Genomic DNA, 21,354 nt, shown 5'->3' on the forward strand with positions numbered 1-21,354 from the left:
CGATCTGTTGTAAAATTAGAATAGTTACCCTCAAACTTTTTTTAAAAGGTTGCGGATTCCATGCAATTAAGTTTAAAATAATTATCACGAAAAATTGGATGGCGATGACGCATATTTTAAAGGGAAGCATGCGATTGCAGTGGAAAACAGGAAATTTGATCAGTATGTGCTGGCGGAAAAGCGCCAATAATCGGAGGCACAGAGGCTGCAGTCTACATAATGATATCTGATGGACACAAAAGCTGCTGCATCGCTGTTGGTATTTCTGACCGCCTTAATTACGATTGCATCTTGCGATAATGTAAAATCAATCATTAGACACCTGTGATCCGCGATTTTCTTGATTTTTCGTTAATTAGTGCGTTGTTGGAGAACGGAAATTGAATTTAAGGCGAGGGATTGACAAGCTAAACAAACTAGTCAACAAATATCTCTGTGAGGATGCAAGTCTGAAAATTGATGATATCGGCGGAGCAGAAACAAAAAATATTGATGCTAAAGCAGAACAACCTCTAGGATTTCACGGTTTAGTTACTTTTAGCGAGTCCTCATTAACTAAACATCTTTTTTCGTCTATAGATAATTGTTGTGAAAAAGGAACGGTTAATAAATATTTTTTAAATTGCTGGATTCGAAGTGTCGAGTGAGCATTGCCTGAAGTCTTTCAAAATTATTGCTATATATCGTTTATTTTCAGTTTTAATGAAAATTTTACCTACAAAGACATCAATGTGGACCTATGCACACACGCCACTCTCCTCCACTTCTTCCGTTTCGTAGGAAATGACTCAGATCTGCAAATCCAAGAAAATCGATTTGAGAGTACTTAAATCCTTAACTGTAGATCATAATAACTAATTCTCTTTCACACAAGATTTTCAACCTCTGGTCAAGATGTTCAAATCCAAATGCAAGCCAGTAATTTTAGCCGTTGGTTTAGACCCAGACGGGCTATCTGCTGCGAGGTTCAGCGCGATCGCATCAAAGGAGGAGTCGCGGAATGTGTTTGTGAACTTGGTCATACAAGTGATTGAAAATTACAACCTGGATGGACTCTTGCTCAATTGGCAATATCCGGTTTTTTGGGATGCATGCTCTGAATCTTATTTATTTAACTCATTGATATAATTATAATTTTAATTTTTTCAGAATAATTTAATTGGCAAGCGTTCCCCGTTTGATGGCGCAAATTATGTACAACTTGCAGAAAATCTATCTAAAAAATTGAAAGCAAAAAATAAAATACTACAAGGATTATCCACTAATGATGCAGCATTCAATATGTGTAAATGCGCAACAAATGTTTAGTGATATATTTCTGAATTAATCATTTGCAGACTTTGACTTCAAAAAATTGGATAGAATTATTGATTACTGGTTGCTGCCTGCCTACCACTTTGAAGGCCCTTGGTCCGTGATGACAGCAATCTCGTCTTCTTACCTCCGAGCAGTAAGATTTTTTCCTAAACTAATCATTCAAAATATTGATTATTTTCTTTAGGATCTTATGGTATTAAATCACTTGAAGATACTTCCGCCCGATAAAATCTTACTTGGGATACCCACGTATTACTTGCCAGTTGTTGTGGACTCGACAGTCAAGAAAATTCGTCTCAGCTCCCGTCTGAAGGTAAACTTCACACCAAATCAGCAGCTTTCCACTTTTCGTCAGGTAACACACCATCAAAATGAAGAAGTCGTAATTTTAAATTTGCAATTTCGCTCTCAGCTCTGTGAGCAGGCTGCTAAAGGTGGATTGACCGTCGTCCACAATGAAAGTAGCACCGTGAATTCGTATGCATTTCTTAAGAACGATTTTGTTTCTTTCGAATCATCGATTTCCGCAGTCAACAAAGTAGCACGTACATGTTTTTATTCTCCTATGTTAAATCAACACCATGGTTTTGTAGATGAGGCTGGTTTTCGAAAAGAATTTGGCAGGAACGTTTGTTGCTTCAATTACTACCGACGACTACGATGGCAAGGCTTGTAACTGCGGGAATTTCCATATTCTGAGGTCAATTAATAACGCACTCAGAGGATCTGTTAGCGAGGTCAAAACATGTCCTTAATCTAAAGTTCTTTCTTTTCATTAAATCATTCCAAACGGTCACCCACTATTATCTATGAAAATATCGATTGAGCATGAATAAATACATTTTAATATGTTCAGCCCAGGATAACATAAAAATTCCTATCTCAAGATAAATGATTTGAACTTAAAATTTGTTAGAGAGCGCTTAGAGCCTAATTTTATGATCATTATTTGAAAAGAAGAAAACTTATGAAAAATTTGTATCAATTTTTCTATCAGAATAAAATGTTGAATGAAATTCATCTGAGTGTATAGTCTATTTTCCCCATCACTTTACATCCATCATTTACAATACAATTGTGTGCCTTGGATTTTAAATACAACAATTTTTGTTAAATATAGTTCAGCAAAATAGAACAAATTTTTTTGAATCATTAAATAAAGTACAAAATTGTTTATTAAAAATAATGTGAATTTCGACAAAACATCAGAAAACACTTATTTAAAAAGAAAAATATATTTTGTTTTATTTTAATTTCAACGCAGGTAAGAATTTAAAACTCACACGCGCCGACTAGATTTTCCCCATAATTTGATGCCATCAAAGTAAACGGCATTTAAATTGAATGTAAACAAATTTAAGTAGCACATCTTAAGTTAAACCCTCGTGGTAAATAGACGATTCTGATTTTTCTGTTTAAATAAATTTTACCCAAAAGTATAAGAAATTGAAAATTCCTCCAAATATTTTATAAGATTAATCCATTGCACATTGCACCTGGATGAGAACCCTTCCAGATTAATATTGTTGCATCAAACACGCGCTGCTGTTCGTTTATGATTATGGACCTTTCTTTACATAACATACGATTGCCACCTGCCACTCAGCTTTAGTGTGCGTGTGTTATTAATTTCCTGCAAGAGTATACGTGCGCTTCCCCTTCCATTGTCTGGCTTGGGCTGAGGATGCGGCTCTCTCGTCCAAGTCGCGGCAGTGTGTGGCAGCCGGCCGAGTGAGCAACTCACCTGGCCAGACCCTGAAGGTCGCACCTGAAAAACAAACCGAGGCACGGATGGGCAGCATTAATTTTTCATCTCTTCTCCGCTGAAATCCATCACAGCATTCAAGAAAACTACTAATTCAAAGGTAAAAATTTAATTTTCGAAATTTTAAAACATTTCAAGTGGATTCAATTGTTTGTCGGTTATCTTTTCGTTTCCGTTTCAAGTATGTGCAAATTCACTGTTGTTGTGATGCAACGCAGACACAGAAATTATGATAATTTAGTGTTGGAATTCCTCCTCCTTCACGCTTCTGTACACTCGCAGACGATGCTTTGTGGCGGCGAGATGCAATAAAAATAATAATTTGTGCCTCTTGGGAAGAGATGGAAGAGAAGAGACACGCAATTCGATTTCTTCTCCAGCCGTTCTTTTATAGTTATTATACAATTTTGGAGAAAACAGCATTTCAACCTTTGGCCCAGAATTATAAACAGCCGGAAGACGTAATCAAAGAGATATAATACCTACTACACGAAACTCTTTTTTAATTATTTTGACATTGACTTGCGAGATTGATTATATAAACATCACTGCATGGTGTGAAGATTTTGTTTGTTTCCATACGACAAATTTGTTCCGCTGCGTAATAAAATTACAAAAGGCTTGAGGTGCTATAAAAAATTAATTTAATAATAGAGTTTCTCGTAGGTGGAACTTTGTTAGCGATTGGTTTACTTAATTTTTAAAATGTATTAATTTCAAAAAATTTTTCAATGGCTCAGCTCTGCACGAATTACTTAAATTTCCAAGGAGAAAACATAAAAAATGCGCTTCAATTCTGAATCCACGCAGGGCTGAACCTTTCGATAATTTTGATACCTGTGAATTTCTCTCGTCTTTTTATTTTAATTTGAAATTTTCACTAGTGCAGTTTTTCGTTAACCTCTTTTAAGAATTGTTTCTGTAAATCCATCTCTGTATGTTCGATTTACGACACCATTTTCTTGATGGATGAAAACCATAAAGCATCTTTAAACTCGGGTTTATGACAGGAATTTCACTGCTCTTCTCATACAGCATAATTTGCTCGAAGCAATCGATCTTTCCTGTCCATTGATCCGCTCGCAGCACGCACGCTCCTTTTCCCACGGCCGTTTTCGCGGAAATATGACTACAAAACTCTTGTTAATCGCATAACAAACCGCTTAATTGCATTAGCCAAATGCAAACAATTTGCACGTCCACTGTTTGTGACGGTAAAATAGTGCTCGCGTGTCAAGCTAGAATTAATATTGGCTTGAACACAGTAGTTTAGTTTTCAAAACTTATTTATTCTGGGACGATATAAAAATTTAATATCCAACTGTATTTTTTGTTGTTTGAGGCTTTAAAACTACTTGACATTTGCGTCTTGGTATGCGGGTGATTGAGTGCGTCTTTTGGCGTGTGATTCTTCGCGCTGCTGGTTGTTTTTGTGATTGTGCATCGTGTGTGTAGGCGAGACGAATCAAAGCCACACAATAGGAGACCCACCAAGCAAATTTAACTCTTTAATTTCAAGGCAATAGAAGAAAAAGAAATTCTGCATTTTACGCGTATCGCAGCACACTAATCCGCTATACTACTGTTACGTCGTTCGTAGGGGAATTTAATTGATTCGATTTCTCTGGAATAACTGCAACGCAATGTAGTTAGAATAATTACATTGCAAACTTTTTTACAAATAAATTATTTTTCGTTTGGTTTAAAATATTTATCTAGCATTTGACAAAATAAATTTATTTTGTATGCTTTTTAATATTTAGTTTTTAAAAATTGCTCTGCTCTATTTTCAACCACAAATAAAATGGGCATCAATTAGGTTTCAAATGGTGTAGATATCGCAGTTTTAAATCAAAATATTAACTTGGACAGTCCTAGTAGTGTGTACGTTATAATTTTAATAAAGTTCAATAAAGTACACTTGAATTGCAGTGTTTTGTGGTTGACGGATTTCCACCTCTATAAAATTTAATTCCTAAAAACCTTTCTAAAATTAATACAAATTCAATTCAGAATAATTGGCAAATATCTGACATTTTTTGAACGTGAAGCGTAGCCCAAAAATTGTAAGAAAATGAATCACTGAGTGGGTAAACTGGTCGCGATGCAACGGTACGTGTCCACTTGTAACGCCCACCACGTGTTGTGCTTATGTCATAATATTATTGCACTCGATCTGCTCGTCGTTAAATTGCACCGTGCATGTAACTATACGTGTATACGCACACCTGTTGCGTGATTACGCTCTCCGAAAATCGTACGGTTTTCTTGCTCGCGCGTGAGCAGTTAGAAAAACGGACTAGCTGCAGCAGCTATCCTCTCCGTATATAATATGCGCTTAAATCGCCATTTCATCGCCGAGATTATGGTTTACTAAACGATGCAGCGCATTTCCTGCTTTACTTTTCCAGTAGATATGACCAAATGCGTAATTGGGAATTTTCTTACTGTAAATCTGTGTCGATTTATAGGAACACTTCAGGTACCGTTTTTCATTCTTAAGGAATAATCTCTATTTTTGCAGAATTTTAAATTTGGTCTAAAACTAAACCATATTATGTTAAATTAAACAAATATATGTATTTTGATCGCTTAAAGATTGATCGATCCATCATTATTGACATTTTTTTACAAATAATTTGCTTTCTTAAAAACGAAATAAAATTTTATAAAAGAAAAAAATTGTACAATTATTTTCTTGATGTTTTTTTTTAATCCTGTGCTATCTGTGTAAATCAAGTGAATTCAAGTGCGTTTAAGAAGAAAATTGAAGAAGCAATAATCTCAAGCTACCATTGATCATATTACTTCCTTCCAAATGTTGTTCCTACATAATTGTCTCATTACTTTATGGATGTGTGCTGATTTGGGGCAGAGTTGCCCTGTCAGCCCATAATAAACTTAATTTTAAAACTAAATCTTCCACTTGTTGAAACTCTCATTCCGAGAAAACAAGTAGTACTGCAAAAAGTGCAAAATAAGCAGTTTGCAAGGAGTAATTTCGGTCAGGCGAGCTGCGTGCAATGGTTATTTGTATTCCACCACTGTGTGTGCGATTATACTGATAGAGGAAGGAAAGAACGGTGTGCGACAACCCAATTAGTTATCAGAGCCTTCCGCCGGCTTTTGTTCTTGGCCCGTATGGCCACAGATGGTACTGAAACAATATTATTATCATTATCTGTTCAGCACTTCTCGGTCAGCAATCAAAGTTTGCAGGCAAATCAGTGCGGATCCGCTGTAATTTCTTTCTCTCTCGTCCAGCGCTGCATTGTATGCTAATTTGATCGGCGATTGACTTTCACGCTTTTTCGCGGTGGATCGATCACTTGTGAAACGATGTGAGAGTTGAAGTCTGTCTCATCAGTTAATTTTTTACGCTCATTGTCCAGTGAAACTCGGTTTACTTTTGTATTTTGTCTCTTTTTAATCAATTTATCTGCTGGGATCGAATTTCAGTCGATCGATGGTATTTTTTCTAAGCCCTCTGTAACAAATTATCTTTCACGAATTAGGTTGTTCTTTTTCCCAAATGATAGTATCTTAACCGACCATAGCTTTATTTTCTTACCATTTAGTAAATAATTAATTTAAATTTTAGTAATACTTTAAAACAATTACTCACCCCCGTGTTGATAAAAAATATTAATTAAATTACTAAAAATCAAATAAAAAAAAACCATAAATTTCTAGAGAACCGTTGGTATTTTTCAAAAACACTTAATATTTTCACTCGTGCAACAAGTTTTGGTCTCTGATTAATCATTTTCTTTTCCCCTGGGCGACTAAATTACCTATAAGGCTAAAATTTGTTTTTTTGCCCTGCTGATCGGCGATAGGTTCTCTAAAAACGTAACTTAATTTAAATTTGAACTTCTTTTGCCTCTTTTTTAAAAGCTTTCACATCAATATTTTTGTTAAATTTAAACATACAGAGATAAAGAGAAGGTGTATTTTATTTGAGGAGCTTTACATTTTTAGACATTTTTAAAACATTAATGAATTTAGTTTTTCGCTCTTGCGAAATATCCGTGGTCTAAAATAATAAGCTTGCATAACTTTACTAGAGTGCTAATTATGATTTGATAATTTTAACTGTGCGATGCATTTAAGGAGGTAAATTATATAAAAAGAGCGTGTTAACTGACCTAAATTTATGATAATTCAATAAAAACTATAAGATATTTTTAATTGTTAAATTGTCCTTGAATTATGATCACTTTCAGGTGAATTTTCACTTAATAATCTACTTAAAAAAATCTGCCAAATTCGGCGACAACTGAGGTGTGGCACTTTTAATCGAGCAATGGAAAATGTGGTAGAGAAAATAATTTCTGAAAAGGATATGAATTGTATTACATGAACCCGATGAAGCCGATTGGATCGGAAAACACAATCGCGAAACACGTACAAAAAAGCAAAAGACAACTTGAATTAAATTCCCATTTTTTGACATCTTCTTGAATCTGACCGGTCAGAACTAATATCAACGCGCCTGGCCACCGCAGGAAAAATTTGCTGGAAATATCTTATTTTTGTGTGGAAACAATCAATATCTGTATCTGTGCAGATTTGAAACAAAGTAATGGCGCATTTCAAGTTAGCAAGAACTCAAAAACCAACCAAATAATTGCAGCGCTAGAAACGAAGTCGGTATTGAAAATCCTCGACTTTGTATGACACGGAAAAGGGCTTATTGAATGCGACTGTTATTCCGGCCAGTGCGTCGAATGGGAGGTGGGCTGCGGCGATGACTTTGGGAAAAGACTCTGGTACAACAGCAGGTAAACACTCAAACACTGCGCTTATTGAATGGTCAATGACCGCTTCGTGAGTGCGCCGCGCGCGCGGAGATGAGCCTCTTTCTCTCTCGCCAGCGTGTGCATTCCAGCCGGTAATTGAAATGCAAATATGTATATCGGCCGAGACAGTTGTTCAAATTCGAAACGTGCGAGATGCGGGTCACACTTTTCCCGATTCGGCTTGCCACGAAACGTGATGCCATCCGCGATTTCTCTCGAAAATTAACCGTTCAATGCAGTGTGTATAATATAATTTCGTTTGCACACACGCATTCGCGGTCGCGGCGGATGTTTGCCGAGGTCGAGAGGCCTTATCGGCACTAATTTTTGTGTGTCAAGAGATGAGCGGTGTAAATCAGGGTTGAACAAATTGTTCGTGCGTGGGTATAGTTTATTTGAATTTATTGTTGCATGCTTATCACACTTTACGGTTTACGTGACAAGGCTAAACGCGACCATTTTTAACAGGAATGCTGTTCCACGATTTTATATTCCAAGCGAAATAAGAGACTGACTTGCAAATTGTTGTACTGTAATTTAGCTGTGAAATTTTGACGTCCGACTTTTTTAGCTCCCTGTTGCGGAACGTCAATTATGCAATTTGAAACAAACTAAAAATCATTTTAAACCCACGCTAACAATCTAAATTTAAACAAATATCATTTTGGCGAACTACATATTTCGCTCTATTTTAAGATATTTAATATGAATTTTGAAGCATAAAAACCTTTTAATTTTTTATAAATTGGGGTTGCATTGCAATTTTAGGCTTTTTTTAAAACCACTTTGTTTTTCGTTTAGAGAAAAAAAACCTGCATAAATTGCTTTAACTGTTTTATTTCATATTAATTTTAACTCTTGGAATTTAAAAATAATCTAAAGCAACCTTTATAACGGTTAGTGCGCAAGAAATATGATTCTATGAGGACAGAAAATTTATTACATATTCCCGCATATAAAAATATTATCGAGGACATAACTTACTCGAATGAGAAGAAAAATTGCAACATATTTTCGCGCTTTGTAGGATTCAAAGTCATGCAACAATAAATTAGTTCATGCACGGTCATGATTAAATACCTGGTCTGCTGTTATAGTAATTACGCTCGCATCTATGAAAAACTTTACTCGTTTTGCTTCAGAGCTTGTAAACTAGGGAGATAATGCGTGAACGTTCAAATTAGTACTTTCTGCAATTTCTCTACACTCAAAATCCCATATATCTGTGTTTGGTCTGAAGTCAAAGCCTTATTCATTATATTATTTTTTCCAGAACATCAAGCTAATTTTTTGCCCTTTTTCCAAAGAATTATCTATTTGCAAAATTAAATTTTTATCTTCCAATCGTGCCCTAATTCAATTTAAGACTTGAGCATAATTACACATTTAAAAAGGCTTATTAAAATGATCTTTATCATGCTTTTAGCTAGTAGGCATATATGATATTCAAATCACTAAGGCAAAGGAAAAGTGGCAGAGAGAAATTAAACCACTGCGGCGAGCGCTGGAAGAAATGCAGAGGACGAGTTTTCGCACGGCGATCACAATGTCTCGCTCATTATACAATCTCGTCTGTCTCTCCGCCTGAAGACGCAAGCCTAGAATGAGAAACGGTCTCGCGCAGTTTGAAAAAATAAAACGACATTCCGGTTATGTTTCGAATTACGCGCAGGGAAATAAATGTCGGTCGCGGTCGTTCATCAGCAGACAGATGACGATGCTAATTGCGCTCACGCTTTTCATTGTCAAGCATGCTCTAATTTGCTCGAACAAGATTAATTCGGCGAAAGGTGTTCACAATGCACGATACATAGAGAGGATCATTGAACCAAACTGTGGATTATTGAAGCTTTGATTGGGAGATGGAAACAATAAATGCGTGTAGCTTCTTTCCTTCTTGTTATCTGTTTTAAAATACACTTATTGAAGGAAGAACGTTACCTATTAATACTCACAAAAATCCTTTATGCAATATCTCAAATCAATTCTGGAGGATTCAGTTTAAAACAAAATCTATTTATTTGGAAATGATGACAAAAGTGGCAATGTTTGATGCTTTTAAATGGTGAACCCTTCTTTAAAACATACTTAGTTAATTTAAATACAAGTGAGTTTCCCCATCATGAGGTATGCGCTGTTATACTGATTTCGTGGATAAGAATTGAGATTTACCAAAAATGATAAAGCGCATTCAAAATGGCAAATTTTGAATTGTTAATCTTTTTTATTCCATTTCAGATCAAAATTATCGAGTAAATCTTTGTTAATTAGTCTGGTTTGAAATAAACTGAAAATTCTGGTATTTTATTCTTACAGTTTATTGGAATAATTAATGGCTGGCGAGAGGAGGAAAGGCAGCGGCGGAGGCGACTCCCGCATTTTCACCGTGGATATGGGCGCCGAGTCAATGGAGGCGCGCACGCCACTTGCCTGGCAGCAGAGGAACCTAAATTACCAACAACAGCAACAACGAAACCAACAACACGCCTACAGCTCCAACACTATTGGACATGTAGAGAAGGCTAACAAAGGTAACAAAAAACTGGAGGATATATATTTTTACAACAATTAAGCTGTTTCTTTTGGATATACGCTCATAAGAATTTGTATGTATTCAACCTTCAATAATTATTGGTTTTCAAAATATGAAAATGCACTAGACTTTGCACATCATTATGTGGGTAGTAAAAACTGCTATTATCGTACTGAACATAGATGAATTATACTGTAGATAGTTAATTAAAAACTTATTAAATGATTTAAATTGAAAAAATTAAGGCTTTTCAAAAGAGGCTAGAGTAGATTTTTAAATTACAAGCACTGTGAGGCAGCTTCAGGAATTGCTTATAATTAAAAAAACGGATAAACTTTAAAGATCACGTCGGTTGGGGGGGGGGGAATACATTTTAAACTCAACTTTGTGAGTGGGATATTGTTCTAAAAAAAATTAAAATTGAAATACATTTTCTTCCATGTGCAAATTTATTTTCTTCCAAAGCAAAGAAAATAAAGTAAAACACGGCAACAAATATATTTTAAAATTTAATTTATTAATGCAAATATTTAATCAAGTTTTTGAAACATTTAAAATAATTACTGACCAGAAAACTTTGATTGTCAGGTGTTAACAGCGGCGTGCGCCGTGTCGTAGAGGAGGGGGCACAGACGGTGGGCCGCGGCGGGCGAAGGTCGTCGTCCAGCACGACGGCCACGTCAAGCAGCTCTGCGGCCACATCGAAGGCATCGCGGCCACCGCCTCCGCAGCCGCAACCAGCGGCCGCCGTGCAGCACCAGCAGCACGGGTTGGGCGCGACCTGGGACGGCGAGCCGTGTCCGGTGCACCACCCTGTGATGTTCCTGCCCCCGGTGGCCACCATGGCTTCCATGCAAATGCCGGCGGCCACCATGAATTCCATGCAAATGCCGGTGGCCACCATGGCCCCCATGCATATGCCGGCGGCCACCCTACCACGGCGGCCGCCCGCCTACGACAATAGCGTGGTAATGCTGATGCCACCGATGTTGCGGCCACGGCCTCTGGTGATGCCGGCAGCCAGCGACGCCGGGCCGCCAGAGCCCCTACCGATGCGCGACCCCAAGCAGACGCTGCCCCGCAAGGAGGGCTCGGCTGCCAGCGAAAAGCCGCTGTCCAAGAGCAGCGACTGCCGCGGCCACTCGGTCGTGCTGTGGTTCATAATCAGCATTATCACCATCGGCGTCCTCCTGGGCGCCGTCCTCAGATTTGTCATGGGCTGAGAGAGCCATTATTTATTCAGCGTGATCTTGTGACATATGTAATTGCGAGTAGGACTATGATTATTAGAATAATGTATGTTTAAGCCAGACTGAGTTAGGCCGAATAAATGAGTTATTTACAAGAAATGAGGTATATATCGATTAAAATACAAAATGGCACGCTATGGAAAGCCTCTCTAAACATCAGAAATTGCGCATGAAAAAAATAAGGAACTATCAAACTAACTTTAAATTATACCAAAAGCTGTGGTTTGCCCAACCAGTTTCACTCTTATTTTCCCTTCAGTTATATTCAAACTAATGAAGATATTTATGCTGCTTGTCACATCTTACCTTCTATTTCTGGCCTTATTTAGTAAAGAGTAACCTGCAGAAAAAACTGCTTTTGGACTGCAGTACCTCCGAAGAACTGACCAACTGTGTATAATATGCATATTAAATTTGTTAAATAAATAACCCAGTTTGATTTGAACGACATTATTTTCATTTATTCTGTGACATTTAAACAAACCAATCCATTCAGCAATAATTATATAAACAGAAAAACTAGAAAGTGCTAAAATTAATAAAATTAGAGACTTTCCTATTCCATAGGCCCAGCTGTGTAAATCTGCAACAGAATCAAAAATTAAAATTAATTCAACAGCTAAAAACTAAGAGACTAACTTCTTCCGGGGCTTCGTCAAGCTGCTCCTCATCATCACTGGTGTACAATTTCCGTGACTTTTTCCGTTTCCGTTTCTCACTTTGCACCGGCGTAGCCACCATTGCACCAGGAGTCAGCTTGATTTTTACTTTGGGCACCGCAACAGCGGGCTCCTGCTCTGGAACAATTTCTGTGACCAACACACCTGGAAAAATTAACAATTAGAAAGTTAAGAAAAATACCAAAACGCATTGAATGTCATTTTCAGATAAAAATTACTTGAGGGCTGAAAAAAATTACAAGCAAGACAGACACTTACTTCTGTGCATGGAATCCTCATCAGTTGGATCCTCAACGTCTTCATCATCCATTTCCTCTGGTTCATCTGCTCCTTCCTCTGTTGGTTGCTGCTCAGCGCTCGTTTCATCTCGTTCCCCACAAATTCTGTCTCTGGCGGTTTGGAACACGCGCGCTAGCACAATCGAGTCTTCGTAAATTAACGAAGACTCGACGTTATATGTCCTGGCATTCTTGCACAGATGCATGAAGTCCTTCTCCAGGTCGTCCACAGACATGTACTGCAAAAATTTAGATAAAAATATTGACAAACCAGACATGTCCTGCAAATAGAAGTTGTCAAGAATACACACAATATAAAATTTAAAGAGGATATATTTTTAATAAGTTAATGCCATCTTAAATTTAAAAATAAATCTGAGTAAAATTAATATTAAATTCGTTAGACTGTGGACTTTAAAAAGTGACAGGCGATATGGATTTACTGAATACAAATTTATATTGAAAATTAAAACAAATATGAAAGTTTCTACTCACTCTGTTATCTTCAATTCGGGACATGATTTTCCTAATGTCAATTGGTTTGCGGATAAGTTCATAGTAGTCTGGCAGTTCCTTTTTTGTCGGCAGTTTCAAGAAGGGATCACTCAAAATGCGGCCGTCACTGCCAAAGCAAGAAATCAATTTTAAATATTCCCATGAATGTATTATTACATTGAGCCTACCTGTCTTTGTAGTTAATGACCATATCCATGATTTTGCGCATCTGCTTCTTGACGTGTTTGCTGGTGACAAGCGACTTGTCGATGGGCGGTCTCCCTCGCTTCTTCTTTGGCTTGCTCGGCGCAAGTTCCTCCCCTTCGAGCGCGCCACTGAAGCTTGGTCCTTCGCCGCCGGAACCAGAGGCCACGGCCGCCGCCAGCGACTCTTCCTTCTTTCGCTTCTTTTTGTTCTTTTTGTTCTTGCGCCGCTCCTCTTCCTCAAGGTCGTCTTCGTCAAGATCCTCGCCTTCCTCTGCTATCACCTGAAACAATAATTTAATTGCAGTTTTTAAATATATATTTATCTCATTTGAAATGTAAAAAATAAGCCATTGATGAGTTTTTTTTATTTGTTATTCCGTTTTATAGAAATTTGTGTCAGAAAGTTGAATTTTAATCCACACACTTTTAAATCATTTCAAAATAAGAAACTAAAATTAATTTTTGAACTAAATCAAAGGATAATAAATTAGGAAAATTTGTTGCGTAATAAATTTGACAAAAAATTAATGTTGAATTTAGGTTGTTTTAAAATATAACCTACTGTATATTCTCAGAAGGGTAAATATGGCCATTAAACAATACCCTGGATTCATTATTGAGTGTCATCCACAAGGGAGGTTAAAAAATGTTAAAGAATTGACTTAAAATTACTAAAATTTTACAATATCAGAGGGGAATAAATAGCACGTACCTTAAGCCACTCTTTTTCTGTCAAGCTATCAGTGTAGTCAACTTCTTTTCTCTGCCTTGAGCCCCTTCCATACTTCTCCTCTTCCTCCTCCTCGATAGTCCACTTTTCGACCTGAAATAAAACAAAGCAGTAAGTTAGAAATCAATTTCCTGTTTAAAGTAGATCTGCAAACCTCATCATCTTCCTGAATGAGCCAGGCAGGCAGCTCCGACTCGTCCATCAGCCTGGGCGTGTGTCCATCCACTCTTTTACGATCATTGTCCATTGTTTCAAAGATTTCCAGCTCATTCTCAGACCGGGCTATCATCTGATTTACCACTTCATCATCGGGAACCTCGTTCTCCTCCTCCTCGTCGCCTTCGTCCTGGTGAAGGATCGTCTGCAGGAACTGACGCCGCTCCACGCCTGTGCTTTTCTCGTTGAACATGCCAGCTTGGATTACCTGGAGAGTAAAAAATGAGGTTAATATTTAGTTTAAATAAAATTGAAATTGATTTATGATTTCTGAAGACAAAAAATTGAAATTTTGATATCAAACTTTCACTTTTTACAAAATATTTGTAATTAACTTTTTATAGACAAAAAATTCTTAAAAAATCCTAAAAACCCAATCAATAGGATATGTATTACCTTTTCATCCATGTTAAGCTTGTATCTAGCTGCGGCTAATATTCTCTCTTCAACCGAGTTGACGGTCATGAGGCGTAGAACGCGCACCTCGTTTTGCTGGCCAATGCGATGAGCTCTGTCCTGCGCCTGCAAATCCTGGTGAGGATTCCAATCTGAATCGAAAATGATGACCGTGTCGGCCGCCTAAACGCAAAAACGTGTCTTAGTCATTGAAAACTAAAGAATAACAATTTAAATTTACAAGTTCATTTCCTGCCATTAAATCACATTTCAGAAGTTAAAAAACTCACCTGTAAATTGAGGCCGAGACCTCCAGCTCTGGTGCTGAGGATGAATATAAAGAATTCTGATCCTGGCATGTTGAACTTGCGCAGCAGCTCGCCTCGGTCCTCGGATTTAGTGGTACCGTCAAGCCTGAGGTAGGTGAAGCCCCGCCAGTTGAGATAGTCCTCCATAATGGTCATCAGCTGAGTCATCTGACAGAAGAGCAGCACGCGGTGCCCGGTCTGCTTCAGCTTGGGAAGAATCCGGTCCAACAGCTCAAATTTACCAGAGGCACGGTATAAATCAGGACTGTAAATAAATTTAGACGCAGGTTCATTAAACAATGTTCTATACATATCAGTAAGAAGGTTAAAAGCAAATTTAAACCAAATTTAATCAAGAATTCAGAAAAAAACAGATCTGCAAAAATAATTATCAGGGTAATTAAAGAATAATTTAAATATCCAGGAACAGGATGCCCAAAAATTAAATGTTAAATTTCCCCATACTTGAAAGATTGTTTCCCAAGTAAGCATTTTATCTAAGTCTACCTCAAGTCTTTTACTGCGAAAATTTAGCATCAGAATGAACGTGAGAAAAATTAATGGAGGTGAAAAATTTTACTGACCCATGGACTATGTTGGAGGGGATGTTGAGGTGTTGACAGTAGGCATTCTCGATGTGCTGAAACATGAAGGGGTGGTTGCACAACTTCCTCAGCTGCATGATAGTATTCATGAGAGTCTTGGCACCACCCTTGCCCGTCTTGCCCTTCTCTGATCCGTCAGTCAACATGACACCCTTGCTGTGCATGTGCCGGTAGAGCACGCGCTGCATGCCTGACATGTCGCACTTGACGATGTACTCGACCTTGTCTGGCAGCTGCGACTCCACCTCTTTCTTCAGCCTGCGCAGCAGGAAGGGCCGCAGGACTTTGTGCAGGCGACGGATAATCAGGATTGTTTCTTCCTCATTCAATTCAACCTAATAACAAAAAATACAAATTTGAGGATAGTTTTCCTCATTTCTGGACGCACTCATGAATAGAAAATTCTATCAAGATTCTGCTGTGAGAAAATAAAGTTTTCTTTTAAATTTAATTGATCTTTCTTGAGATATTTTTTAACAATTAAAAAAAAATTAAATGGAAATCCATAACAGGCCTGCTTGAATCGTTTTTAAACAACTATATTTTTATCCCCACATTTTCTTGCTGGGGGTACACTTTTCAAATAAGAAAATTTTATATTAAAATTAGAGTAGGAGAATTATTAATAATACCTTTTCGCCTGTGGTGGCGAAGGGGGCGTTGAACCATTGCTCGAACGTGCTGACGGACTTGAAAATAGAGGGCAGCAAGAAGTTAAGCAGCGCCCACAGCTCAGGCAGCTTGTTCTGCAGAGGCGTGCCAGTGAGGAGGAGGCGGTGCGGCGCCAGGTAGTGCGTGTTCAGGATCTGTGTCAGCTTGCAGTGGTGGTTCTTCATACGGTGGCCTTCATCAATGATCATGTACTTCCAGCGCAACTGAAATGGGAAAATCAGTGTCTCGTCTAAGCTTGGCTCAGCGTAGAAAAACTCACCTTGGCCAGGATAGCTTTGTCTTTTATGATATACTCGTAGGTGGTGAGCAGCACGTTGAACTTGGTTGCCCTCATCTGGCTCTGAAGCTGCCGGCGGATCGCAGGTGAGCCTTTGTACGCGACTACGCTCACACTCGGCGCCCACTTTTCGAACTCAAGCACCCAATTGGACATGGTTCTGTATGAAAAATAATATTATATATATTATATAAAGAACACGTTAACTTGTTCCTTTCATTATTGAGAGTAATGTGTGCGAAATTAAATATAAAAAACACTGCAGATTTTTAACTCATTATTTGGGCCATTATTTAAAATTTTCTTCAATTTAAACTGTTGCATTTTCTGCTTAGTAATGTAAACATTACTTACGAAAGGGGCACAATGATGAGATATGGCCCATGGACCTTCTTCTTCTCTATCAAGTACGTGAGAAGGGCAATGGTCTGTATGGTTTTGCCCAGACCCATTTCGTCGGCCAATATTCCATTGAGGTTGTTGTTGTACAAGGAGACGAGCCACTGCAGACCCTTGATTTGGTACTCCTTCAGTTTGCCGTTGACCATGATGGTGGCCTGCTCATGCACAGATTCTCGAATCGTGTGCGCAATGCTAAAACGACAACGTTAGCATCGGTTGGTCAGAAAAAAGGTAATTAAATACCTGTAGTAAGTTCCTTCTTCTGAGTTGTTCTTGTACTCGTCATCCTCTGCCTTGGCTTTGTGCATCACTTCATTTGATTGTTCGCCAAGAGGCATCTTGTCCGGATCGTTCAAGTCAGACACATCTAATTTGTTCCCTGGAAGATCCAAAGAGAGTACCGAAATTAAGTTTTGATGAATTTGCCTCTTGATTTCTAAGGTAGGAATTTTGAAGTTAAGAAGATATATTTGGAACTTTAAAACAGTTTGATTTAAATTAAAATAAAATAGATGATCAACCTAAAATGGGATTACAACTAAATCCTTGCGAACGAACAACAATTTTACTGATACTTTTTAACTGAGGCACGTGTTTGGATTTTTTGAGTCGAAGAGAAGAAAGAGGATGTAATTTTTGGAGAGTGAACAAATCAAAGAGGAAATTTCTAAATTTTGTTGAGAGGGTTTACAAAACATTCATCACATGTTTCTCTCGTGAATAGTGCTAAACAACAAGCGCAAATTGATGAATTTTAATAGCCACTGATTAAAATTCCTTGCAGTTAATACTGCAGTGTTGATTTTATTTTTAATAAAGTGCTACTGATTAGACCTAATTGACCAAAACTGAAGCTGTTCAGAAAAATAATTGCAAACATTTTTCTTCAGTATTCACTCCTAAAACCACCCAAATTTAAATAAATTCCATTTAGAGGAGAGCCTTTTGAAGTTTTCCGTTCTTCCTAGATTTCTATTAAGCCAGGATTTGCCATAGATAAATGGGAAATCATATTGAAACAAAACATTCATTTGAAATATTTAAGAATTTAGTAGTAGAGAAACACCAACCTTGTTTTTCGAGGAGAGCGCTGTCCTCCTCCTCCTCGCTAACATCCGAGTCGTCCTCCTCGTCCTCACGCGGTGCCACTTCCCATCCAGGGTGAATGTCGAGCCAGGTCTGCAACTGGCTCTCAAGAGGAGCGTCTTCACCAGCAAGCACGCGCCCTGTGGCCGTCTCAACCAGGGTGACGCGCACGTCCTCGTCGTCATCCTCGCCCTCGCCTCTCTTCTTCTTCAGCTTCTTTCGCTCCTTCTGCTCTTTCATCTTGCGCTTCTGCTCCATCTTGTGCTGCTTCACCATTTCGGTAAGGTTGCTGATGTACTCGTCTGTCTGTTGCAGCAGGAAGGCCAGACGCTTGTCTTTCTTCTGGTCGATCAGTTTCCTAATAAAAGATTTTGCGTTACATGTGCAAAAGACTATTGGAATGAGGAGAATTTATTGTTTGCGCAATTTTTGATATAATTTGCGTAGTTTTGCTCGACTTTGAAGTTGATAAAAGCTATACGATTTTTCCATGACAGAATTAACTAAATGTTTAAACGTAAATATACTTTTTATTTAAGAAAAACGTCTAGTGCGTCTCTTTAGATAACAATTTTCTCACATTTTAATATTCAATTTTGCATTTTAACATTTGAAATTAAATTTTGTACAAACCTGTATCCTTCCTCATCCTCAGCCATAAGTCTGCGCATTCTCTCTTTCTCGATTCTCTCCTGTTCCTTCTTCTGCTCGCGCTCAGCGTTGGCGTGGTAGTTCAGGATTGCCTTGTTGATCCGCTGAATCTTGAGGATGTTGTTGCGGTGGAACTCCTTCAGGTCTTTGCCATGCTGCAGAACGGCACTCAGGTACTCCTGCACATTGCACACCAGTCCAGGATTAAAACAAATTGAAATATTGAATTTTTCATACGTTCAATTTTTAAATGATAGAAACTACAGGCAATAAAGGATCTTTAACTCTCAGGTTTAATTCTAGTTTGATAATCGCTTAACTATATTCAGGGCCCAGAATACTACCTTCAAACATTTTTTAATTAAAATAAATCAATTTGTTTAGTTAATATTGTACATAAACTAAAATTTACCTTAAAAAATATTCAATACATTTAAATTAAGATCTTGAATCATTATTTTTTACCCCCTAACGTTAATTCCAAAGGACAAACCTGGTGTTTCTGCCTCCTCTTTCGCTCAGCCTCCAGTTTCTGCTGCTTCTCCAGCTTCTCAGTGGCCCTGGCCTCACGCAGGCTTTGCCGCTTGGTACGCTTGTACGCCTTCACGTTCTGCGACGTGTCCAGGCTGGTGTCCTTGCGTGTGCAGGCCACCACCTCGGCCCTAAGAGAGCGCTGAAAGTTGAGCAGACGCAGGGCCCGCAGCTCAATGCTCGCCTTGATGCGCAAATCCTCGCCCATCGTGCTCGGCAGGCTGCTCAGCTCCTGGATGCGGTGCGCCAAACGCGACATCACCCTGACCGAAAATCGAGTTACACAAAATATTTTCTTTCAGCTCTGCGCGGATCGCGAATTAATTTCCTTTCAAAATTTAACCAACGGCCATATGCTGAGAAAATTTTAATAATTTTATATATGATTTTAATTCATATTTTCTGCTTGTGTTTTAATATAAAAAGAACTACTGTATAAAAATAATGCGTACTCAATTTTTCTCTTTTATCATAATTCATTAAAATAAATGAATGACTTTATTGGAAAAACCGTATTGAAATGACTAAAGCAATGATAAATTATCAAATTATTATACTTGTTTATTCTTACTCGGGTAAAATACAATAAAATACATGTGAAGCCGGAAAGCACAAACAGAACTAGCAAAAAAATGCCAAAGCGATAAAATAATATTATATAATCAAATTATAATAATACAAATAAATGCAGATGACCATATTTATTTTAATTATTTGAATGATCATAATTAGGCGAAGGAATGAAAATATCCATAGTCTCATTTATATTCATAAAAACTTGTACCCGTGACCAAATCTTTGTAACTTTAGCCGTGGATAGAGACCAACCTGTTTTCCCTCTCCTGCAAGATGACGACAGGGTCCAGCGGCGCTACCTTGCCTGCTGGGCTGATTTTACTCTGCTTGGGGGTGACAATGGCGGCTGTCGCAGTGGCCTGACTGCCAGTCTGCGCTGCTTCTCCACTCGCAGCGGCCGCCTGGGTCGGGCCAGCTGTTGGAGTGGCCGTTGCTGGCGTTGCTTGCTGAGGGGCGGGCGTTGAAGAGGTCGGGGCTGGATCGTCCGGACCTAAATTCCGACTATGGTTACCGACAAGGGAAGGTTAGGATGGAATCTCACTCTGAACGCCGCTGGTGATATGCTGCGAAAGGGGCTGATTGCGTGCAAGCAGTCTGTATGCCATGATTTGCATCTGCAGCTGCTGCCTTTGGTGGTTTGTGAAGATGTGCTTTTCAATGCTCTCTGCCATCTGTTCCATGAAAAAATCAAAAGGAGTTAAAGTAAGAAATTATGCTCGAGTCCTTTTTACCACTTACATACATAAATACATCTTAATATAAAAATATACTCATTTAAACCATTTAACTTTTCCATTTGTTTAATAAAAAGACACGGCTTAAGTTTTAGGTTCATAAAAATCAGTGCGTAAGTCAAAGTGTTGCAAAAATATATTAAAACCTGTAAAAAACATAATTATCTCACCTGGGCTTCGGCATTGGCCGTGTGTTTGGAGCGAATGTAGATCAGCTGGGCGTACCTGGGGTCGCTCTGCAACCCCTTTTCCTCCAGTGCGCTGATGGCCCGGTTCAAGGCCGCCAAGCTGTCAAGCGCAGCTTGCTGGAAAACCAGAAAAAATGGACATTCAGGGAACCTGTCTGAGAAAATATAAATGTAAACACTGACCACTGGTCCCGGCTGACTGTCCGTGGCCGTGTTCTGAGGGGCCACTGGGGCCTGCGGCGGACCCATGGTTCCCTGGGGTGCTGGAGGCCCCATCGATACACTCGTTGAGGCAGACATAGCCTGAATAAAAGAGAAAATTCCGTCAAGAAGTTTGTTTTTCCCAGAGATCGATACGCCGGTGAGTGTCTTGAAATGTTAGGTTAAGTGCGTAAAAATGAAGAATAAGATTAATAGATAAATTAATTATTTTATACCTCGATTGATTTTCTTCTCTAGAAAATTGCCGTATTTACAGTTCGTTGAAAAATATAGGCGAAAAAGGGCTTTTAATTAACAAAGCCGAAGGAGAGCAAAGCGAAAGTCGCCATTATTTGAGCTTTGTTTGTTGTCATCGCTTTAAGCGCCATCCGCGGCAAAAATAAGAAGCAACAGCGCTTGTTGTTGCGGGAAGCGGGAAAAAAGCAGACGGGCAA

At 38.4% G+C, this 21,354-nt stretch overlaps 3 protein-coding genes across 3 annotated transcripts; 2 read left to right on the plus strand and 1 right to left on the minus strand.

Moving 5' to 3' along the window:
• The first annotated feature begins 197 nt into the window (after positions 1-197).
• On the plus strand, positions 198-2,250 carry LOC135946714 (oviduct-specific glycoprotein-like). The gene is made up of 9 exons (XM_065495041.1): positions 198-301; positions 360-525; positions 580-643; positions 698-822; positions 875-1,285; positions 1,338-1,450; positions 1,502-1,672; positions 1,730-1,855; positions 1,911-2,250. The coding sequence occupies exons 5-9, from the start codon at positions 1,282-1,284 to the stop codon at positions 2,070-2,072; spliced, it is 576 nt and encodes a 191-aa protein (XP_065351113.1). The 5' UTR covers positions 198-301; positions 360-525; positions 580-643; positions 698-822; positions 875-1,281; the 3' UTR covers positions 2,073-2,250.
• A 760-nt stretch (positions 2,251-3,010) lies between these two features.
• On the plus strand, positions 3,011-12,112 carry LOC135945358 (uncharacterized). The gene is made up of 3 exons (XM_065492991.1): positions 3,011-3,182; positions 10,201-10,415; positions 11,006-12,112. Exons 2-3 carry the CDS (start codon positions 10,217-10,219, stop codon positions 11,638-11,640), a joined length of 834 nt encoding a protein of 277 aa, XP_065349063.1. The 5' UTR covers positions 3,011-3,182; positions 10,201-10,216; the 3' UTR covers positions 11,641-12,112.
• Positions 12,102-21,262, minus strand: LOC135945357 (ATP-dependent helicase brm-like). The gene is made up of 22 exons (XM_065492990.1): positions 21,136-21,262; positions 20,882-21,001; positions 20,681-20,815; positions 20,318-20,447; positions 20,029-20,266; positions 19,163-19,463; positions 18,652-18,848; positions 18,003-18,376; positions 17,176-17,311; positions 16,885-17,124; positions 16,513-16,690; positions 16,214-16,456; positions 15,561-15,916; positions 14,959-15,241; positions 14,669-14,851; positions 14,211-14,480; positions 14,039-14,149; positions 13,309-13,607; positions 13,121-13,247; positions 12,606-12,864; positions 12,307-12,491; positions 12,102-12,250 (listed from the first exon to the last, which is right to left on the minus strand). The coding sequence occupies exons 2-22, from the start codon at positions 20,996-20,998 to the stop codon at positions 12,224-12,226; spliced, it is 4,389 nt and encodes a 1,462-aa protein (XP_065349062.1). The 5' UTR covers positions 20,999-21,001; positions 21,136-21,262; the 3' UTR covers positions 12,102-12,223.
• Between the last annotated feature and the right edge of the window lie 92 nt (positions 21,263-21,354).

The sequence above is a fragment of the Cloeon dipterum genome, chromosome X (genome assembly GCF_949628265.1).
Source record: "Cloeon dipterum chromosome X, ieCloDipt1.1, whole genome shotgun sequence".
Classification (NCBI taxonomy): domain Eukaryota; kingdom Metazoa; phylum Arthropoda; class Insecta; order Ephemeroptera; family Baetidae; genus Cloeon; species Cloeon dipterum.

Bases quoted from the DNA above. Each gene is read 5' to 3' on its own strand.
- LOC135946714 (XM_065495041.1), top strand. The intron at 1,451-1,501 runs GTAAGATTTTTT...TATTTTCTTTAG, and splicing joins CGTCTTCTTACCTCCGAGCA to GATCTTATGGTATTAAATCA. The intron at 1,856-1,910 runs GTAGCACGTACA...ATGGTTTTGTAG, and splicing joins CGATTTCCGCAGTCAACAAA to ATGAGGCTGGTTTTCGAAAA.
- LOC135945358 (XM_065492991.1), top strand. From the start codon at position 10,217: ATGGCTGGCGAGAGGAGGAAAGGCAGCGGCGGAGGCGACTCCCGCATT. The intron at 10,416-11,005 runs GTAACAAAAAAC...TTTGATTGTCAG, and splicing joins TGTAGAGAAGGCTAACAAAG to GTGTTAACAGCGGCGTGCGC.
- LOC135945357 (XM_065492990.1), bottom strand. From the start codon at position 20,998: ATGTCTGCCTCAACGAGTGTATCGATGGGGCCTCCAGCACCCCAGGGA. The intron at 14,150-14,210 runs GTTTGCAGATCT...GTTTTATTTCAG, and splicing joins TCATTCAGGAAGATGATGAG to GTCGAAAAGTGGACTATCGA. The intron at 12,492-12,605 runs GTAAGTGTCTGT...TAATTTTTCCAG, and splicing joins TGAGGATTCCATGCACAGAA to GTGTGTTGGTCACAGAAATT.